Source organism: Vidua chalybeata, chromosome 16, assembly GCF_026979565.1.
Source record: "Vidua chalybeata isolate OUT-0048 chromosome 16, bVidCha1 merged haplotype, whole genome shotgun sequence".
NCBI lineage: Eukaryota > Metazoa > Chordata > Aves > Passeriformes > Viduidae > Vidua > Vidua chalybeata.
In genome coordinates, this window is record NC_071545.1 from 16,527,428 (window position 1) to 16,550,110 (window position 22,683).

A 22,683-nucleotide genomic window follows, 5' to 3' on the forward strand; every position below is an offset into this window, starting at 1 on the left:
GCACGCTTCTGCAACTGAGATCTTGCAGTCATGGCCACAGCCCTCAAGGCCTCTCCTACTGCATCTAAGTCATAAGGTCAGAAGCTGGTTTCTCAGCTCAGCAGGAACTTTCTGGTAAAAAAAGCAGGGAGACCAGTGAACTGGTTTGGTTTTCAGCTGTGGGACTGTTGTCTTTCTAAGCAGATTGCTCCAAAGCAAAGGAAGAAACACAGTCAAGTGAGGAAGTGAGCACTTTCCAGATACCTCACTAACACAACCAAAGTTAAAGTCTAATGAATCACCATACATTGGCCTGTTTTCCCAGAGTGCCTAATAACAGCTATCAGTAGCACAGCTGGATTGCTAAATCCTGAGTGTTTTCATTCCTTATGACAAGCTTGTTGAGAAGAACTTTACATCTCTGCAGAACTCTGGCCAAAGGCACTTTGCTCTATTTGTCCCTTTTGCTGTCCTGCTTCCAATCTGCCCCTGCTGTAGCTTTCTATAACATTGAAAACTCCATACTGTCCCTCCAGTAAGACTGCAAGATGAAAGAGAACAAAAACTGGCAACAGCCCTAGTTGAACAGAATGGGGAACTGGCTGCTGTGGCATGTTTAGCTGTATGACGGGAGGAGCAGCTGTTTTGGTCTTTTTTGCTCTTAGTCAGAATGCTGTCTATAAAACTGACCATCTTTGCATGAGACCTAAGATTCTATATTCTGAATGCAGAGAGGCAATTGTCATGGCAAAAGCTGTTACAGTACAGCCTGTGAGCCACAGTCTGTCTTCGGTAGAGGGATTACTGTGCTAGACCTGCCCCAGTCCAAGGAGCATAGCAGGCATCCTAAGGAGTTCCTGCCCCAGTTTAGTGATGGATCAGCCATTTCCTTCATTCGGTCTCTACCCAATTGTAAAGAGCAGGGCATTCATAACACTGTGGTATTTGTCCTCTGATTGAAGGCTACCAAGTTGGTGACTAATACGTAGTACTGGGATTTTCCTACTTGTTGCTGTTTCCCCAGCTCTTAGAAATGGGGAAATTTGCTATAAGCTGAAGGGTTTGAGGTTGACTGCTTCTCCCCAGCTCAGCTACTGCTGGTTTCACTTGCAATGAGCCACCCACACAGCAACAAGAATTATAATGAGGTGAGAAAGCACTGGACAGCGTTCTGGGGGTAGAATTTCCACGCCTGGGTCAACCTCATAACCGGTCCCCAGTTCTTGTTTTGACGCCCTAGGGAGTTTCTGTGAGAACCAGATGTGCATTGGCCGTGGCTGGCTGTGGAGCTAGTGCCTGTGGTAAACAGCCAGCTGAGGTCTGGAGGAGCTGGCCTGTACTGTGCTGCAAGTGCTGACCAGTGCACATGCCTGACAGGCCCCGGGCTTGAAGGTTGTGCAGGGCAGTTCACTGCTGGGCGGTCTTCCCCTTCCACTGCCTGGCTGAGGTGCTTCAGAAACACATAGCATGCTCCTCCACAACATGACAGGGGGCAATGAAGCCACAAAATACCTTGTTTCCTCTACTACAGCAGGAATTAGGATACACAGTTTGGCCTGTGCTGACTATTTCATGGCCTCATTCTGAGCTGTACTGGGCCCCTGCAAAAGACACTGTTGTTCAGAAGTATTAGGAATTCTTCCCACTTCTGGTCAAGCTGCCTTTGCTGTTCTTACAACTTAAAAACCTCTGGATCCGCTTCTATATTGGGTTTGTGTTGCAAGATTTTATAGTGGAGAGGGGCTACAAGGGTGGCTTTTCTGAGAAGCCACTCCCTTTCTGGCTTTTCTCCTAAAGACACATCACTTCACTGCCAGTGACATGAGAAGTCACCAAATCTGTTAGGACTGCATGTTCTGTGATTTACAGATGCAGCTGGCCACCTCCCTGCAGTGTGCTGTGTGAGGCCTTTGCTTTGCTTTGCACATGCTGCCACAGCCAGAGGCTGAAGACAGCTGGTGTGTTTTTCACCCTGTGACAGGTGCCGGAAGCTGCCTAAGGCACACTCCATTGCTGCACCAGCCCCAAGTGTGGAAGAGCTGCAGGCAGGATAGGTGGGACATGCTAATTTTTGACAGCTGTGGTAAAACAGAGCTCCATGAGATGCAGATGAGGATCTTGCCATAAACAGCTATGTGCCAGGAGCAGAGATCTGGGGACAAGCTGATTGATGTTGCCTTAAGGGGGTCAATTTCTGCCAACTTACATGGAAGGAGCAGGGAGTTCTGCCAGCATTGCCAACTCAGGTGAGCACTGTGGGAATGCGTGAGTCTTGCTGACCTCGTGCAGAGATGCTCTGGGCATGCTTTGCATGGTGCAGCTGCGGATGTTGGGTTTGAGCCTGAGCAGAGCTGTAGGTTTCTGTTCCAGATGGTCAGGGTGAGTTCACAAGCACAGTCATTCCTGTTTCTCTTTACCAGCATGTGTTGGGTGATTTCCTAAGAGAAGATAAAAGCCTCTGTGCAATCTCCTCCATGCGAGCAAGACGTACATAGCCACAGCTCTGTGAAGGTAAGCTCTTTTCCTCTGGCTAGAGCCAAAGTGATGTCCTCTTACTACAGCATTCATGCAGTATGGGTTCAGACTTGATGAATATTGGGGAAAACAAGAGACTGACCCCACTGTTGATAGCTACAGATAACTGGCAAAGGCAGAAGGGAGGCAGGAGGGCAGGATGCCAGGGTCTCTGCAGGTGACATTCAGTATTCACCAGACTGAAAACAATGCACTCCTCCCTCCCCTGCAGCATTCTGTGTTAGCTCACAGCCACCACCTGTGGAGCTTTGGTGTTTTTTAACCTGCTGCTTTGCTGACTAACACCTCCGCTTTCTGCCTGGCTTATTCATATTTTAGCTTGTTTCCTGGGCTTTGAGGTGGTTTCTTCTATTGCTTTCCCTTCCAGCAGAACACTGTTACTCATGTCTCAGCTGTTCTCCTGCCATTTTTCACTTATTATAATGTATGATTGTCTTCCTCCTAAATGTCACCAGCCAGTAATGGTGTCTTTGACCCTAAAGTTATGCCAGGTCTGTATCTTTGACTCTGCTGGGGATATTGGTTTAATTCTGTTATGACAGGAAGAAAGTAGAGATGTAGTACTGTTTCTCTGGAGTTTTTTATTTTTCTTTTTTGTCAAATCATGAACCTGATAACTCTAAGCATGACTGGTTTTATATCCTAGAGAAAGGAATTACCAGCTCTGAATGTTGTTTTTTTCAATTATTTATATTGCTGATAAATACGTAATGATGTTGCCCTTCTTCCAGTGATGGCAAAATGGTTTTGAGTCATGAATAACAGAATCTACCAAGCCTTCCCTTGTGTGCTCTTCACGCTTGCTTCTTGATGAATATTACTGCTGCAGGCTAGGCTGAAATTACAGTTTTTATGAGTTAAATTTGAGGAAAACAGGCCTTTTGGTGCAATATGTTTAAATTTATAAAGCCATTGGTCTTACAGTTCCACCAGTGTTGCTGTTTTTAAAATTAGCTCTGTAATATCAAATGCATATTATTGCATGGTTTAAAAGTAGTGTGGCTTGTGACTGCCAGACTATCACTCTTTGGACTGATCACACATGCTGCTCTTTCCCTCCCTCCTCTGCACAAATAAAAATATTGGCACACCTTGGAGAGTCCTGTGTAATAAGGGGACAAAAGCTACACCACTGTCCTGGTGTGCTATCCTCACAACAGAAAGATATTGCTAAGAGCCTAGGAAATTTCTGACTTAGCCACTCAGCCTCATTAACCCTGTACTGTCCCACACTGCACTCAAGAGAGGTGACAATCTCCACAACCCACAGGCACCATCAGCTGAGACAAGTCTTTTCTAGAAGCTTGGGCCTGACATTGTGCCTGTAAGTGATCCTCAAGGCCTGAGAAGGGAGAGCTGGTTTTTCACAGAAGCTGCTCCAAACACAATGAGGAGTAGCTTGTGGATTAAGTTGTGTGACCTTCTCCATGCATGTTCTAACAGTGTACAACCAGCTCAGTTACCAGCAACTACCTGGCAAGCATGGTCAAGAGCCACCTGCCCTGGCCTGAACATTCCAAAACATCTGTTTTTCACAGGGTGAGTCAGAGGTACGGAGGGCTTAACATAGAGCTCCCTCATCCTGCACCCTGCTGCTTTGTGCTAACTTCACTGCTGCAGTCTTCTTGGGTAATTACAGCTCTTTGTTCTTCCTCCTAGCTCCTCCTACCTTCACACTGTGTTCTGTGTGCCAAATCCCTCCGTAGTTGCTGCTGCTCATTTCCCTCTTGTCCAAGGATACAGTGAGTGTGCCTGGGTTCCTTGAAGCCCCTTTAAATGTATAATTAGGTGAGTTGATGGACCCTCCCTCAGTGTCAACCTTGCAATCTAAAGAGACCCGGCCCAGACACAAGTCACGGGCATGAGATACGACAGGGATGAGCCCCTCACCTGTGTAGGAGCCAGATGACCTCCCTGCCTGTGGTCTAAGGACAGGTGCTGTTGCCCTGATCCTGGGACCATTTTGGGAATGGATGGAAGCTGAACACAGTGGTGTTTGACTGTCTCCAGTGTGGCTCGTGCCATACTATGCAGTTTGGCTTAGCCCTTTAATACCTTGACACTGATGCCTCCTCACTGCACAAATCTAAGCCCCACTATGACCTTTTAGATACGAGGCTTGTGAGTTTTTATCAGCTCTCCCACCCTTTTCTCATGTAAGAAAGCAGAGCAGTACAGTAATAAATGTTGTGTGGGTGTTTGGTCTTAATTCATCACCTCCTCTCACCACATCCTTCTGTTGGCACAGTAATACTGATACAGTGGTGACGTCAATCTCCATTTATCGCTGTGTATTCCAATACACCACGGCCCTTGCTTGTGCACAAGTAGGCTTTGCTCTTACTCGGTGCTGAGGAGACCCACCTGCTCCTCAGCTGCCCAGGCGGGGTTCACAATTGCAGTAATGATTTAGCCAGGCTGGTCATGGAAGTGTTGGAGGGCTGAAATGCACAGAACAGGGCAGGTAATATCCATGTTTCCACCAATTTTCCCTGATGCCAGTTTGTTCGTGCTTGATGTTGCAACTTCACTGTAAATCTTTCTTATAGCTGATGTGGCTCTTGTGCCCCAGCTGTCATTGCTCTTAGCCTCTGGACAGCCAGAGCACCCCTTTGTCTCCCTGTTGCTTCAGCTTTCTGATCAGATGGCAATGTGCATTGATAATGATTTTTTTTCAAGAAGAAAGCTTATTTGGGCATATAACTGGTGGACTGTGTCTTCCATTCCTTTTTTGCTTGGGTGCAAAAAATTAATTTTCTCATGCTTGGAAATACTTTTTTCACTTTCTTTTTTTTTACTTAAACTGAGTTCATAATTAGTTTTGATTTGGGGTTTGGTGTTTTTTTTGGTTTTTTTGGGGATGTTTTTTCTGGTAGGTTTTTTTGTTTGTTTGTTGGTTTGGTTTGGTTTTTGGGTTTGTTTGTGTGTGTGTGTGTGTGTGTTTTGTTGTTGTTTTGGGGTTTTGTGGTTTTTTTGTTTTGTTTTTTAATGTTTTTTAAGTACATACATTTCCTGAAAACAGTTCAAACTGTGAGCTTAGACTGCATCAATGTTTGGCAGCTTATAGCATCATATTTCCAGATCCTTAACAAAAATAATCTTCATAAATGTCTGTCTGTATTGGTCCTATTTCCTATTCTCAGGTATATTAAAAACTTGTAGTAGCATCATTTACATGTGTATATTATGAATGGCTACTCAGCTTTATTGCTGTGGTCTCATAAGGATGTTCCAGAGTTTGCAGATGTGGTACTTGGCAGCTGTACAATGCTTGACATTTTATAACAAGTGTCTGTGTTGCAAGGATGCGTGAAGATGATTCTGAGTCCCCATTTCACAGACCAAGAAAATGAAATGAAGCAGTAGAAAGGACTTTTCTAATGCCAGACTGGGAGTAAGTTCCTGCCTCTGCTCATTGCTCACTGCCATTCTTTCCTCCAGGTGAATAATCACATGCTGACAGATAGAAGCAAATGGGAAGGGTGTAACAAATGGAGGGACGTAGGAAAGGTGGGGGTCCCAATAATAGACTGGGGTTGAAGCTTGCAGGGGGCCTGACTGGAGCATGCTTCAGAATTAGGGCTGCTATACATTTCCACTGAAGTCATTAAGTCTTTGGTATCAAAGACCACAAAGACGCTGCTGCAGAGCTGCAGCACATGCAGCTCTTCTGCACATGTCTTGTCTGTCCATGCCTTATGATAATAATCTGGAGCACATCCAGGAGTCAGACAGTTTCAGCAGTATTGAAACTGTCTATGGTGCTCTTAGAGGTCACAGTCCTTTCCTACCACACTGAGGTAGGGAAAGAGAAAGAGATAAATGTTGGACTAATTTGTGGGCACTGGTGAGGCTAAGAGATGGGACAGTGGCATCCCAACTGAGGAAGTATTGTCTCTTTGTTTCAGCTATTTTAGCAGATCCTACCAGTTTTCTTATTTTTGCTACTGTGCTCTTCCTCATGAATCTTCCTTCTAGATTACAAGGTTTTATGCTAACCTCTCCCCATTGTGTAATGGCAGTCTCTGGGAACTCTGTAAGACATCTACCCAATGAGCTACTTGGGCTCGTTGCTTTGACTTTTTCCAGTTCAGTCCTGCCTGTCCCTTCAGGTCGATGGTACCATTCTCTGAGCAGAGAAAGAAAAGTAGGGGAGGCCCTTGAAAGAAACCACAGTCCAATAGGTAAAAGCAGCAAAGACTTTCCTTGCATTGGTCTGTTCATTTAGGCAGGAATAAGCATAAAAGCAGGGAGCTACTGCAATATCGTGAATACGAAGCATCAGAGGCTCTGCCAGTTGGATTCTGAAATAAGTGGTGGGTCTGCAGGCCTCTCTGAGGGCCCAGGTTTCCTTTTCCTTTTCCTTTTCCTTTTCCTTTTCCTTTTCCTTTTCCTTTTCCTTTTCCTTTTCCTTTTCCTTGTTGCCTTTCTTTGTTTTCCATGGTGGACAAGAGTGTGGAACATGACAGTCACAATACTAAGTGATGCTGAGATGGGCTCATGGTGCAGCCAGTCTTAGCATGAAGTCAGCTGAGCAAGTTTCAGCTGGCAGGATGACAGCAAGCCTTCCTCAAAGGAATGAGGATTTGGAAAAGAGCCGTGGAAGATGGGTGAGATCACAAGGTGGAGTTAAAGTGGAGTTAGACAGTGGACTGTATCTCAGTGACTAGGGACTGCGCTGCCAGAAGTAGTGGTAATGACAAGAGTTATTATACAGAGAAAACTTGGAGAGGTGCTTGGACCAGAGGGGTCAAGAAAAGGTGTTTACTCAAGGCAATGTGTGATGCAGAAAGAAGGGCTGGAGTACGAAAGCAGAGAGTTTGTCCTGCCACTGGCAACAGGTGAGGGAGGATGGCAGGGCGCCTGGGGCTCCTTGCTGAGCTGGAACAGTGCTTCATGGGCAGGGTTTGTTTGGCAGAAAAGAAGGGGCAACAGCTACATCATTGCTCCCACAGCAAGGTGTGACACAGTGTGTTTGTGGCACCTCCAGAGCGAGTCTTTCTAGTCTCACCTGGGCACTGACACCCTGAGAGCACATCTGTGAGCTCACATGAGGCTGCAGGGGCTTTCTGGTAGCTGCAAAAATTGTTTTGCTTTCCTTATTTGAGTAAACCTGGGAAATTTTTAAACACCACAAATGTTCTCCAAGTCTTAAAGGCTTCATGGGTTTCTCTCTGCTGGGTGATTGCCTGAGTATTTGTTGTTTGTGATGAATGCTGCATAGGCACTCCAGGACCTGGATACCTGAAACCCCCCATATGAATACAGGCTGAGGGACAAACAGATTGTCAGCTCTGCTGACAAGGACCTGTGGGAAGTGGTGGATAAAATCTGGCCATAAGCAGGCCATATGTGCTGGTAGCCCGGAAGCTCCTGTATCCTGGGGTTCTTCCCCAGCAGTGTGGGCAGCTGATAGAGGCAGAGGATTCTCCTACTCTTCTCTCTTGAGATCCTACCTGGTGTTCTGCCTTCAGGTCTGGGACCCGCAATGTGACAAGCATGTGGAGCTGCTGTATTGAGTCCAGAGGAGGCCACAGAGATGCTTCAAGGGCTGAAGCACCTCTGCTATGTATGACAGGCTGAGAGAGTTGGACTTGTTCAGCCTGGAGAAGAGCAGGCTTTGAGAAGACCTTACTGTGACCTCTCATTATTTAAAGGGAGCCAGTAAGAAAGATAAGGACAAACTTTTTAACAGAGTCTGTTGCAACAGGACAAGGGGTGATGATTTTTAAATTAAAAGGGTAGATCAGACTCTGTGGCATGATATATGGGCCCTTCCTGCTGTCTGTGCATCCTTGAAACTTGCTTTCAATGAAACTATGTAATACACATTGCTTCTCCAAAGTCTTGTCCCATTTAAGAATAGCTTGAGAAAACAGTGCTGAAGTCTGTACCAGGTATCAACAGCCAATCCTCTGCAGAGAGCACATTTTAAGTCTTTCTGTGCACATCCATGTGTTTCCATAAATATTTAAATGCTGTGAAAACACAGCCTTAAATACATTATATGACTCGAGGGCTTTGTCTTGGAGCAGGAGCTGTGGGCTGAACAGTCATTTGTATGTGATGCCATTTCCTATGTTTTAAACATCCTGCTGTCATCTTTTCTGAAGACTTTCTTGTAGGTTCTCTTCATTATACCATCAGGGCAGCCTTTCCCTGCAGTCAGTACTGTACATTGTTCTCTTGGATGCAACATGGGAGGCTGGGTTTTTTTCTTTTTTTCTCTGGTCTGTCTTTCTGGAGTCCCTTAACTAGATATTTCTTGCTTATTTAACTACAGGTAGGCCAAATCAATGAGTTCTCACTAGCTTTCCTCACACAGACCCACAATGATATTCAGACTCCATTTGGCTAATTCACTGCATAGCTGTTTAATCTGCAGCAATGTCACTTCTAGTGGCAAGCCATTCCTAGTTGTAAGATACTAATGAAGAAAAAATGTGTTAGCAATTAACCTAAGAGTCTTTCTTGTTGCCTGGATAGCCCAAGCTGCAGTCACTTTGCTGCTTTCTCTGTGCATGTGCTAGCAAGGAGCAAAGATTTCACTGACCTTGCTTATGGCAAGTTGGCAGGCTGTTGGTCATACCCCCCTTAGCCCATGGAATAGATACACACAGGAGAGCTGAAATTAATTGTCTAAATAAGGCAGTCTATTTTTAAACGTTTAAATGAAAGCAAGATTAATTCCACCTCAACCTTAATCAAGTAAATGTCTGAGCAGAGCTCTAAATTGGTTGTGGGAGTCTTGTTTGTGGTTGTTTTGTTTTGGTTTTTTTTTTCTTCCCTAGGACATCCAGTGGGAACTACCATGAAGAACAAACTGTGGCTCCAGAATATTTTCTTCTGCCTTTTATTCCAGTACAGTAAGTCCTCAGATATTTCTTTCAGGTTGTACAACCACAGGATTTATCTTGGTGGCCATATGTGCCAGCTCTGATGAGATGTGCATGGCATAAAGTTGCCATGGGACAGCAAGCACAAGATAAGGTCCCTGGGGAGAGAGTTCCATGCGGTAATGAGTGGAGGACAGGCACAGGAAGGTGCACAGCTGGGCAGAGTTCAGCCAGGCTGTGCATGGCTCTGGGGAGCAGCACCAGTGGAGAACCTGCAGAGGCAGTGCCTGCCTTGCACTGAAATGTCTCCTAGTGACATTAGAGTAGGATTTCCCCCACCAAAAATACCCTTTGCTGTAGAAAAGGTTCTGGTGGCCAAGACCAGGATATCCCCAGGGTTGCTGTTTGCTGGTCAGCCAGGGTCAGTGTAGTGAACCTCTCCTAGTCTGAGTCCCTTTGCTTAGGACTGGACTGTGCATACAGTCACCCCCCATTCTTTTTCTGGCTCCTACCCAGACTGCAAACTCCAGCTGACTCAGAGCTGACTTTCTGAACAGATCAGCTGGACAGAAAAAGGCAGTGACAACCATGTCTGCAGGGAATCATGCTGCTTACCTGCTGCTTGTAGGCAGAGCATTGGACCTGCCCCAGACCTAAATAAGGAAAAAAGATGCATTCAGAATTATATCTTCATGTCATAGGGGACCACTGTGATGTCTGATCTGAATTTTGTGTGATGCAAGCCAGGGAATTACCATGTACTAATTTCAGTTTGGATCAATCTAGATCTTACTGTTAAAAGTATTCGAGTTTTGTTTCTGAAGCTGCCAAGGAGAGACATTCCATCCTAGATCTAACTAATTGGTTTTAGGACACTTAATTATTCCTTTCCCAGTAAAAAACTGTCCTCTTAATTTTGTTAACAGATTCTTGCCCAAAGATACCCTTGCAACTTAACAGCTACCTAGGAATAGTAGTCTGTCTACCTAGGAATATTAATCTGTTTGACTAATTAACATAATAGCATAGAAGAACACTAATTACTGATGCTTAATAGCCTATTAATACTTGCTGCCCTTTCTAAAGGCATGCAAGAGATTCTTAACCCCATTTTTTCTAGGAGAATAAAGTTAGGCTAAAAGAGAAAAAGTATGTTGCTCAGGATTCTGAACTAAACAGTGCTTGGTCCAGGACCCTCAGAAGCGTCTATTGAGGGTTCAAAATAAAACATGAGAACTCAATGAAAACTTTAGAAAGAATTTCTGAAGTTGGTGTGAAATTAAAAAGTCAAAATAAAGGTTTAAAAAAATCGTATGTACATCCTTGGGACCAATCTGTTGCAAACATCCCCAAATTTCTTCTGCCACTATCCTAAACCTTTGGGTTAAGGATGATTTTGTATGCAAATGTCAGTGCTGCCCAGAGCTTGTGTAGGAGAGTAGTGTGTGCTCTGATATGTGAGGACAAAGAAGTAAATGCTGTGATGGGTGACTTCAGCAAGGAAAAGTTGGACTTTGTTTTCCTCTGGACTTACCCCACCCTAGAAGGAAGCTGCACCCTCCGCTGCACACACCTGCTGTTCGTTGTGACTGTAAATGCAGACAACTTGTTTATGTGGACAGCCATTTAATCTGGAACAGATGTTTCTGGTCCATCATTGCACACACTGTCTGTATTCCATGGTGGTTCTCTGCGTACAGCTTCAGCTGTAAGATTGGGCACTGGAGTTGTTGAGCATATCACATTAGCAAACAAGACTCTGGACATAAGCATGTTGCAACAGGGAAGGAGGAAGCAGGGAGTGCAGCTTCTCTAACCAAGAAAGCAGCAGAACAACAAAGGGAAGTGAGCTTGCAGCATGGTTAGCATCAAAGGGTTTGGTTGCCTGATGGCTGCAAAGTAGTGTGTTCTCAGGAGGCTGGGAGCAGCCTTTACAGCAGGGGAGGACACATGCTTGATTTAAGCATGGATGTAACAGCCTTGAGTCTTTTCCTAGATGATGGCCATTTTATTTCCATGGAAAATGGGTAATACTTTATGTGTCAGAAATGAATGGTCACTGCAGTAGGCATGGTTTGAACCAGCATGGCATGCTGCATCTCCTGCAGGCCCTTCCTCATTCAGCCATTCCCAGTGTAATGGTGATAGTTCTTGTCAGCCCAGGGAGCTGTCAGGAGGGGACTTGTCAATGCAGACTTTTCTCACTGTGCTACTATCTCGCTTGCCTTGAAATCCAGGAAGAAAAGTGTGTTATGTACAGGACAATTGTACTTTTATAAAACACATACTGGATACCGCTCTGTGAGCAGAGCTCCTGCAGAACAAGTACAAAGAGTATAAATGATGCTTTGTGACCCCTTTCAAAAAATTATTTGATTTTCCTAATGACCAGTATAAGTTCTACAATTGCGTTTCAAGTTCTCTTGAGAAGTCTGTAATTAATAAATTGTGCTTATCAGAATGTTTTATAGAAATTATAGTAACTACAAATTTGCAGTATTTTTTATTCTCAAATTTAATGAAAAACATACTTCAAGACTCTGGAGCTGGACATAAAAAGTATTGATACTGCAGATATCAAGCTTTAGAAAACAGAAAAGAGAATGGCAAAGAAAAAATTATTAAAATAGCACTGGAAAAATGTGTAAAGTGCTATGTAGATGTACAAAGAAAACTAGACTAGCAATGAACAGCACTCAATTTAGAAAGTGGTATCATTAAAATGTTTGAATATGCTACTGTTTCTTACTGGGTTTCAGGCTCTTCTATGTGCCATATAAGCTAAGATTCTTGCAGAAATATGTGACTCTGCTGTAGTGATTCTATGAGAGTCACAATTTGGGCATTTCTTGATTTTGGCTGCCACAGCATTTTTAATAGGTTTTTGTTTGACACTTATCTTGCTGTCACCCTTGACTTGTCACCCTGTAGAGCTGGAACACATCTTATGCTCCAAAACTGGAGACTTTCAGTGGGAGGGAGGACGGTTGTCAGAGGCTGGTCTGTTCCCTTCAGATTTAGTGGGAACCCTGAGGAGTGCATATGTTGATTTATCACAGAAATTGATATTGTGTTTTCTCTTTCCAAACCTACAGCTATGTGTTGTGAAAGCCTCACTTGTTTTGTGGACTATGTAGAGACCCTGTCCTGTATCCTGCGAAATGAGTTGGGTGCCAGTTCATACAATCTCACTGCTACATGGTATGTCTTGGTGGGATGAACGAAGTCCAGTTAGCAGGAGCCTCCACATGGCCATAGCACAGTGGCAACCTTCCGTCCACTTTGTTAGGTAGAAATCCTGTTTTTGCTGCCATGCTGGTTTTTCACTTGGTATTTTGCACTCCAGTTACAAACTGACTTCTTCCCTAGCAAAGGACCCCTGGTTCCTGCCTCCACTGACTGTGCTTCTTGCTGCTGACTGCTATGCTGACTCCAGCTTCCTTAGCATTGCCTTCTTTGCTGCCATGTGAATACCTTGCCCTTTGCTGCTGTTAAAAGTGAAAATTCACCCCTGTGTATTGGCAGGGCTCATGTAGATTGTCCAGTCTGCTGCTCTTCTGCCCTGGCAAGGAAGTGGATGCAGTCTTGGGCTGTGTAGCCCTGACAAGCACCTTTCCTTTCCAGAAACACTTTCCTATTTCTCTCAAAGATGCTAAGCTGAGCAAGTAGAAGGGGAAAAAATCTGTTGAAGTTCAAAGATAATTTTTATTTGAACATGTTGATTTTTCATTTTAATAATTTCCTATGCCTGGTGGTTCAGCAACAAATTAATCCAACTACAGCATGTGATACATGCAGACTTCTTCGTTTTGGCTTTTTTAGGGTTCCTGAGGAAGATCCAGAAAATACTGTGGCTGCCTGCAGTCTCCTGCAATTGTCAAGAAACACCAGTCACATACAGTACATGTGCACTGTGGACATGACTGAACTCCTGGCAGATACCAAAGTCCAGGTGGATGTTACAGAGATAGCTGATAGGCATCATGTGCTTTCCAAAGTCTTTTATTTGTCAGACAACAGTAAGTATAAAAATGGTGAATTCCATAAATACTGTTTGACTTTATGTGCTAGCATAGTCTGGACAAGGAGTGAGAGTGGCAGCAAGCAGTGTGGGGCTACGTTTGCTGTACACTCATCTACATAAAGAACTGTGCTCTTATTATTGCTGTTATGCTTGAGGCTGAGCTTCGAGCTGGCTTGGTCCAGGCTTTTTGTGCGGAAATTCCTTTTCCCCATGAAGCAGTAGGTAATAAATATCCACCTTAGAGCAGTCTCATACCTAGGCTATGCAAGAGCTTGTTCTTGGCTGGATTCTAAAGGGCAGGAGGAATTACTTTATAACAAATGTCACAAATCACAGAATCCTTAAAATGGTTTGGGTTGGAAGAGACCTTAAAGATCATTCAGCCATGGGCAGGGACACCTTCCACTAGACCGCGTTGCTCGAAGCCCCATCCAACCTGATCTTGGACACTTCCAGGGGTGGAGCAGCCACAGTTTCTCTGAGCAACCTATGCTAGTTCCTCACCACCCTCACAGACAAGAATTTCTCCCTGACATCCCATCTAACCCTGTCCTCTGTCAGTATGAAGCCATTGCCCCTTGTCCTATCACTACATGCCCTTGTCAAAATCTTTCTCCAGCTCTCTTGTAATATCCAAGAAGATGGAGGTTCCCAAAAGGCTTTTGCAGTGGACACCTGAACCAACATGACATTATTTTGGGTGGCACAAGGTGTCCCAGATGTACTGGATGTGGCAGCTCCCCTTTCTGGGGCTATTCCTAATCATTTCTCCTGCATGATACAAAGACTTGAATGCAAGTCAGCTACATAGCTGACTTGGTGGAATGTTGGTATGTTCTGGGCTGTGTATCAAACTGTGAAGAAAAGGAGTGGTTAGCCAGGCAGATGGCTACCACGCAGACATAGGAAAAGGATTTTTCTATTTGGCTTCTTCTGAAACTTTACTTGAGAAGTGTCATCTTTTTGACAAATGCCTTAACATTTCAGGAAGCCTCCTTGCTCCCACTGACAGACTAGAGATTGGGTAGTGGTGCTTTGCATATCTCCTAGAGGCCCTCATCCAAGGGCATCATAGCTCAGTGGTGGGCCTTGCAGACTGCTGGACTTCTGCGTTACTGCTTTTCAATATACGAACACTCCCTGCAGGGATACAAAAGCTTGCTTTTTGAGCAGATGGGACACGGAATAATCTCCCAGGAGTTTATTAGCTCTGTGTACTATCTTTCCTTCTCTATAGGCAGAGGAGGCTCAGAGACAAGCAGAAGATATTCAGAGAAATGTAGTCCTGACTTCATTATACTCCTCACATGTGAGGTTCTGTGCAGGGCTGAAGACAGGAATGCTGTGGATGTTCTCTAGTGTAGGAAGGGCAGCTTTGTTCCCTACTCACTCTGCATTGCTGATACCATGTTGGGCCATCTCTTAACTGTAGTAATCTTATAAAAGGTAACACCATCCTGTCTTTCAGTAAAACCACAGCCTCCATTCAACCTGACCGTTTTGTTCTCAGAGGGTTACAATATTTCTTGGGAAACCATCTACCAGAACTCTTCCTTCTACTTTTTGAATGAGGAGCTGGAATATCAGCTGCGTTACAAAAGAAGAACTGATACCTGGGAGGTAAGTGAGATATCAGTTTACCATCAAGTAGGGTGTACCAGAAAAGAAGAGGCCAGCACAATTAGGACAGTAGCACTGGTGGGAAAGAAGGGTTTTCATGGTTTAGAAAAAATGTCTCGCTGCTTGACTGGACTGAAAACAGGCAAACCCAAAACTTAATTGAGAAGCAAAAGCTATGTGAGAATATTAGATCCTGTGAGGAAGGCTGATAATTCATTTGATTCTCATGCTGTCCTGCCTGGAAGGCTCCCCCAGGATTGCGTGCAGCTGCTGACCAGTCAGAGCATGGCCTTGCAGAAACAACATGAAAGCAGAAGAGGTTACTTTGCAGGCATCCTCACTGTGCAGCATTGCGAGCAAAGTAAGAGCAGTCACTCTAGTGTTTGGTGTTTAATCGTTCACAGACTCAGAAGATTAAAGCTGTTCATGAAGATAAACGGACATTGGTAATCCTGCCGTGGGAACTACAGGCGAACACTGAGTACGAGTTCCAAGTGAGAGCTCGACCCCGGGAAGACAGTGGCTATGGTGGTTTTTGGAGTGAATGGAGTTCTCCACTGTCATTGAAAACCAGCCCTACCGGTACATGCTTGCCCTTTCAATTAGTCCAGTGTCAGAGAATGCTTTCAGAAATTTAATAAAATCTAATTAATTAGAACAAATTTTAAACAGTCCAGTGAAGATAGGTATGGTTAGCTTCCTTACTGGTTATGTGAACCCCAAACCTGGGCTGTCAATATTGATGTTCTCACTGGGTGGCAGAAGAAGAGTGTTTGGTGGGGTTGGCTGTACATTTGGATGCCACTTGCACGAGTTCAGCCTCCAGCTTCCTTTTCAGTGTCAAATGTCCAGGGTCCTATTTGCAGCTTTCAGAAATGGGGGAGATCTCCTCTACTGGGTCTTAATGTTGTCTTCAGCTGAGGAGAGGGGGATCCTGCTCTCAAACCCAAGTTCTTTGTCTGGACTGTGATGTTGGGTCATGCTGGGCATGGATGTTTTGTTTGGTAGCCACCACTCTGCAGTACTCTGCAGGGAGTTCACAGTAAACGGATGTACACTGATGCTTGTCATGGTGGGACAGAGGCTATGAAAATAAGGAGCCTTTGCTCCAATAGAGCAGGTGCAAAATTACTGTGGACAATGCCAGCAGTATGTGCTGAGCTTCCCTGCTCTCACTGATCTGCAGCTTGAACTGAAGTATTACAGGGTTTACCTGGTGCAGTGGCAGCATGGCCAGACTCCATTTGCCAAGGGATATCCAAGTTCTGGATCTCAAAGGTGTTCCTTTTCATCACAGGTGGAGAGCAGCTACCAAACCGTCATCTAGTCAACACCTGTCTCTAATCAGCTGCACTCTTTCACTTGACAGATCATCTGTGGAGGTGTCCCTAAAATAGGAGTCAGAACACCAGGGGTCTTTGTGGGAAGGAGCTGTCCTGCCCTAACTATGTTGGCTGTCTATCTGTGGTGCAGCCAGGTTATAGGGCTGATGTACTGCTCCTTTCATTGATGCCGTCATCTCTGAGCACCCTCAATCAAGCCTGTCTGGAGTACTGATGCCCAGGTGACAGCCTCAATATCCCAGTGAGAGACTCTGGGATAGAAATTAATCATTTTGGTTGGAAAAGACCTCCAAGATCATCAGGTCCAACCTTTGACTGATGGTCACTTAATCAACTAGACCATACTACTAAGAGCGATGTCCAGTCTCTTGACCTCCAAGGATAGTGACTTCACCATCTCCTTGGACAGTCCATTCCAATGCTTGACAACATTTTCCATTCCAAAAACGCTTTTTCCTCTCACCATCTCCTGTTTATTGATCAGGGTATAAATGCAAGGTGAGCCTGAATGACCTTGTCTCTTTCTCCAGCAGTGACACAGACAGCAGGCACGGAATGGCTGTTGCTGTTTGGTATTGTTGTGGCAATCGTGGCCTTAATCACAACATTTCTGGCCAAACAGCAGAGGTAAGAATGCTTCAGGAGGCAGGAGTTAATGCTTTTATTCTATCTTGTTAAAAATGGGGTGTCCATATGCAGCCTTCCTTGAGTCTTGTATATCTATGGGTGGGCAGCTATGAGCCTGTGAGGGACAGCCAAGAATGGTCACTGGCTGATGTACTGCCCTGAGTGACCTGCTTTTCTCTGGGTCAGCTGGCTAGGCCAAGATGGTGGCACATGGGGATGAAGCAAGGACCACACAGCCTTCTGAGCTGTTCTCCTGGTCTTGTCTGTGCTCTGCAGTTGCCAAATAGAGCAGTAGCCAGAGCTAGCTGCCCCTTTCCAAAGCTGACATAGGTCCCTCAATGCTGGCTGGAGGCCTCTGTCCCTCTCAGAAGCTTCTTATGCCCTTGAAGAGATATGAGGTGCTGACATGGAGGAAGGCTGGGCTGGTGCAGCAATAGGGCTGGCACAGCCTAGGTCCAGAAGAATTGTATAGGGAAAAGTTCCGGCCTGCAGACCACAAACCAGCTTAGCCTCAGTGAAAATGCATTTCTAGCATTTGGTGCTTTTCCAGGAAGGAAAAAACTGGAACCTCTTACCTTAGTGTGAATGTGTGTGTGCAAGTGCTGAGGTCTCACCTCTAGTGAGGTTCACAAGAAAGGCTATTAGATGGCTCTGGCAGCACAAGACATCCTTGGAACCTCAGCTGCTTGCTAACTCACAAGGCTGAGCAAGTAATTCCAGTTGCTTGAAATGGATCTGGAGACGCCTTGTTTTGCATTTGTAATGTGTGCTTAACCCCAAAGCCTTTTTCTTTTCTCTTCCAGCTTGTGGAAGAAGATGGCTTGCATCCCAGACCCTGCTCCCTTTTTCAAACCTCTTTACATGGCTCATAATGGAGATTTTAAGGTAATAATGGGCTACACAAGTGAGTGGAGTACATGACAAACTAAAAGGCCATCATGCTATACTGAGCAAGGGTTTCTCATTAGGGCAGTAGAAGGAGAAATCTGTCTCAAAGGAATGCCAAACATCTCCAGAAATAAGAACCAGAGGTTTCCAGTACCTGTTCAGTGCCATTAAAATCTTTATGTTACATTTATACTCCCTATTCTCTATAAGTGCTGTCTCAATGTGTGAGCTGAGTTCATGTGATTTCTGAAGTCTGGGATCCTGACGGGAGTGTCAGAGAAAACTGCAAAGCCATGCAAAGCTCTCAGAGCTAATTATTTTCAATTACTTCAGTTAGTTCTCCTGCAGTTGCTCATGTCTCATAGTAACAGCATCCTCTTGTTATATTGGAGGAGTCAGTGATTTTAGAGTTTAATTTTTGCCTCCAAAAGTGCAAGAAATTTGGTTATTTCTGTGGAACCTCAAACCTTGTGATGCTAACCTCTCTCTCCCTGTGTTTCTTTTTCTGCAGAAGTGGGTTGGTGCATCCCATATGAAAATGACCTTTGATTTCTTTGAATGGGGAATAGTCCTTCCAGAAGTCCTAGAAGTTTACACCATGCATCCTTCCAACAGCACCCCACAGGAAGAGCTGCATGAGCTAAGAAAGAATCTGTCTTGCAAGCCCTGTGTGTCTTGCCTGACTACCCCAGGTCATGGTAGCCAGTCGCTGTGGCATAGTGTAAACAGTTGTGGTGGGACTGAGGACCAGTCATATGGGCACTTGTCAATTGATACAGTGACTGTGGCTGATGAATTTACATCTTGTAACTGCCACTGCAACCATGTGTACAGGGAACATGAGCATACCAACAAGCAAGATGATAGTGCTGGAGAACACGGTTACCCCAAGGTTAACCTTGATGAGGAAGACAGAAAGATGTCTAGTGACTTGCATTTGGCTGATCTGAGTACACAGGACAAGATACTTGCTTCAGGCTCTGTGTCCACAGACCACCTGAGGAGCACAAGTGTCCCAGTCAACCAGCAAGGAGAAAGGGGAGTGGAAGTAGGGGTGGGGAGCATCCTAGAAGCCCTTTGCTTGCAGCCTTATCAGTGGGATTTGGAAAATCCAGGTTCTCTACCTTCTCCTGATGGTGAAAGTGTTTCCTACAGTGAAGGCTCCTATGACTTCTTCCCTCACAATACAAAGCCTGGTGACAGTTATCCTTTGATCTGTGTAGATTTGGACACTATTGACAGTGGCTTTGTGGACTCAGACTGTGGAAGTCCAGTTGACTCTGAATTTGGGCAAAACAGTCAGACCATTTGTGGGCCCATCCCTCTTGAGCAGGAGGGGCAAGATTTTACACGGAGCTACGTTAAGCAGTGGGTCTCCTGTCGCTCTGAGAGCCCTATCAGTGGGACACAGACAAACTAAGGACTGGATGAGTGTGGGGCCTTTTCCATAGTGTGCCAGGAGCAAACTGCTAGCAAAATTCATAAGAGAAACAAAGTTTACTTTGTGTAAGCTGTATTGCATAAACTGACACCTGTTAGGTCCACAGAAATATGCTTGTTTCTATTCCCACTTATCCTATTAATGTCTCAAATTTGTTGTGATTGATTGTTCCTGAGTTTTGTTGGGTTTTGGTTTTTTTTAGACTCATCTATCAACCCTCCCTTGTTGTCAGAAAAATGTCAGAAAAAAAGATGTCAGAAAAATGTCAGAAACTGTACCTTGAAAATTATCCTTTGGCTTATATAGATATGCAAATTTTTTTTGCAGTAACCTTATAAAGAGTACAGAACTTTAAGTTATTTTCCCTGGTATTCTCACATGACATAAGAGTTTGGTTGCACATGGAACCTCAGAATCATAACCGATGGGCAGGCATGTTTGCTACGTTAAAGTTCCCCTACCTTTCCAAACAACATGTGATGTTACTTTTCCTTCTGCTATCTTCGGCTCTTTAAACTCAGCTGTAGTAGTCTGTTAATTACAGAGGGCTCCAGACCTGTCCATGAGGATCAAAACTAATTCTTATGTAATCATTGCAAAAATGAGTGTACTAGAGACTAAGCACAGCTCAGGTTTCACAAAGACTTTCCAGGTGGAGTCTGCAAAAGAAAAGACTTCAATATATATATAATTCTAAACAAATTGTCACTACTAGGCTTTTCTATTGAGTCAGACTCTCTCCCTGCACTTTTCAAGCAATTTAATTGAGCAGCTTTTAGAATTTTGCCAAAATTATTGAAACATTGTCCTACCTGGATATGCCTGCCACTTCTTCAGTTAACAGGTCAGTAGCACAAATTTTGAGCAATTTCTACTAGCTAATAAAGCCAAATATGAAACTGCACTGTAACTTTGAATCTGTTTTTCTCTCTGACATCTCCATATCTCTGATTTGTTCAGGATAATTGTCTTTAAAAGACACTGAAAAATAATACTGAAATTGGATGTGAAGACCTTCATCTTACATAGGCATAGTGCTACTAACCCATAGACTGCTTGGCTCCAGAAGCTCATATCTTGAGAGAACCTTTATGATGAATGATGCATGTTTGCAGTGTAGTAATAATCTGTTGTTGCTGTGATACCAATAAACTCCCTTCCCTCACCCCCTTCTCTTACCTGAGACTATAGGCAACCCCACAGCTCCCTGAATGGGAGAGAGCACTATAGTAAAGAGAAGCTGATTTTTTGTAGGTGAATGTTGGGACAGTACTTCATTATATTCACATCCTCTGGTTTGATTGTTCAGATCCACCATGGTATTTGCTATGTTGATTTTGGACCTACATACTTAGTTTTGTCCATGTTGTTATTACTCCCTCAATACATCCCTAGCTCAATGGCTTTCTGGGTACTGTTCTAAGATATATTAGCTTCTTTGGTTTCTTCCCTCCTTATTTTCCATTTTTCTTGTCATGGGAAGTGTTGTCTTCATGTGCTGATGCATGCTCCCTGCTGCTACTGGTCCCTCACATGCCTTCCACAAGGCAGCAGAGAATCTCCTCAGCTCCACTGCCCTGATGAGTTGACTGCCCCACACTGTCCCATGAGAGCTGCTTGCATTGTGATTGTGTTGATGTGAATGTGTACTGGACGGAAGCATTTCTGACGGTCTCAGCACAGTCTGCTGCAGCTTCATCTCACAGCTCTTTTCACTTCAGAAACTACACTATGGTAACTGACCCCAGGCTGCTTAAGGGAGAAACTTGCTTTTCTGGGGCCCTTTACATCTCAGTCCTGTATGCTCTATTTCCGTTTGTATTGATGGCCCCAGAACTGCTGAAGGAACTGTTTCTGTTACTGGAACACTATCTGGCTGTACATCTCATACATGCTGGTGGTTTGGTGTTATGTTGGGCTGGAAGTTATCTCTGTTCACCCTAGGAGGCAGATTTCATGAACAAGTGTGTGACACAAGGGTATTAAAATAAGGGAAGTTGTTCCCTTTGAAGCAAGGTATAACAATTAAGCTTTTGGTCAGTGAGTTGTCACTGTGGATGTGGAGGAGTTTGAGGTGGGGGGTTTTCATTGCCTCTTAGGAGCAAACTGAAAATGTCCCTGATCTAGTAGTTCTGATTTGCAATTATTTTCTTCCCCAGGAACAATAGGGTCAAAAAGCAGGTACTGGGAGAAGCACGACAATCCATTCTGATGTACCAATTTGGAAATGTCCATCTCCATTTCTGCATGGCCCCTGCCTCCCTGTCTCTTGGCCCCTGAAGCTGATACTGACAGACTGTTACTCAGTCTGTTCTTTGACTGCTTCTCTCTCTCTGTTCCCTGGCACTAGACCCACGTACAGGACCGACTTGATGGATCCTGGCTGTAACACTGCCATTGCATCATTGCTGCTGGGCATGGGAAGATCTGTTCCTTATACACTCTAGGATCAGGACAAGGAAGCACTGCAATGGTTGTTTTCCTTTGCTTCCAGAGCTGCCCTTTGAGCACAGTGCAGAAATCGGCTGTGGAAGAAGTACAGGACAGGGCAGCTCAGGGGTGCTGCAGGGGTCTGGGCACAGCTGGGCACAGGTCTTGGGTGGAAACAGTTTAGCCCCACATCCACACAGGGCTAGGAAATGGCTTTAGGCAAAAAATTGCAAGCAGATACTTTTCTATTCAGCAAATTACTTGGCCTTTTAAATGTTAACCCTTTAGCAGAAATTCCTGTTTCTCCATGACTAATGAGAAATTACATATATAGCTACTTTAACTCAATCTGATAATCAGAGCAGTTTTTCATTGGTTCTTGAGGTTATCTTTAAAATCAGGTACAGTAAGCTCTGTTTTATTGTGCCACTGCTGCTACTGCCTGATCATCAAACCACACAGCTTAAACTATCAAGGGACAGAAGCAAGGTGAAAAGTGACATTTCTTTTGAGCTGGTAAGACAGTTTACCATATTTCTGTTCTATGCATTCCAGTATGTAATATTAGGGGACCTCTACTGAGCAAAATATTGAAAAATATTTTCTTTATCTAAATGTGGAATTCCATATTGTTTCTTGAACTAGGAACCTGAAGACCAGAAGTGTCTTTGCACTTTTTTCTGATAGTTTGCTGAGCACAAAACACCACTATTGCAATAATTCTGATGGACTGTGCTTGAAACAAAGGCCATCTTGAACATCTCCTCTCTGACTGCAAGAGATGAATGTAAAGGAATCCAGCCAAAACAGTCCTCAGTGTTTGGGACTTTGCAGACATAAACATACTTTTTAATGCATGTGTATATATATGTGTGTGTGTATGAATATTGCTTTATTGCATTCATTGCTTTGTAGCAGCTTTCTTTCTGGGATCCAAGTATATCACATCTAGAAGTACAT

At 44.3% G+C, this 22,683-nt stretch overlaps 1 protein-coding gene across 1 annotated transcript; it reads left to right on the forward strand.

The window, feature by feature from the left end:
• Window positions 1–4,896: 4,896 nt before the first annotated feature.
• IL21R (interleukin 21 receptor) lies at window positions 4,897–20,285 on the forward strand. Its single transcript, XM_053957285.1, has 9 exons — window positions 4,897–4,978; window positions 9,306–9,380; window positions 12,446–12,551; window positions 13,173–13,369; window positions 14,843–14,994; window positions 15,399–15,576; window positions 16,868–16,964; window positions 17,768–17,849; window positions 18,364–20,285. The coding sequence occupies exons 2-9, from the start codon at window positions 9,326–9,328 to the stop codon at window positions 19,270–19,272; spliced, it is 1,776 nt and encodes a 591-aa protein (XP_053813260.1). The 5' UTR covers window positions 4,897–4,978; window positions 9,306–9,325; the 3' UTR covers window positions 19,273–20,285.
• The last annotated feature ends 2,398 nt before the right edge of the window (window positions 20,286–22,683 follow it).

Coding starts and splice junctions, on each gene's coding strand:
- IL21R (XM_053957285.1), top strand. CDS start 9,326: ATGAAGAACAAACTGTGGCTCCAGAATATTTTCTTCTGCCTTTTATTC. Junction 13,370..14,842: donor CTTTTATTTGTCAGACAACA/GTAAGTATAAAA, acceptor CCTGTCTTTCAG/TAAAACCACAGCCTCCATTC. Junction 16,965..17,767: donor TTTCTGGCCAAACAGCAGAG/GTAAGAATGCTT, acceptor TTTCTCTTCCAG/CTTGTGGAAGAAGATGGCTT.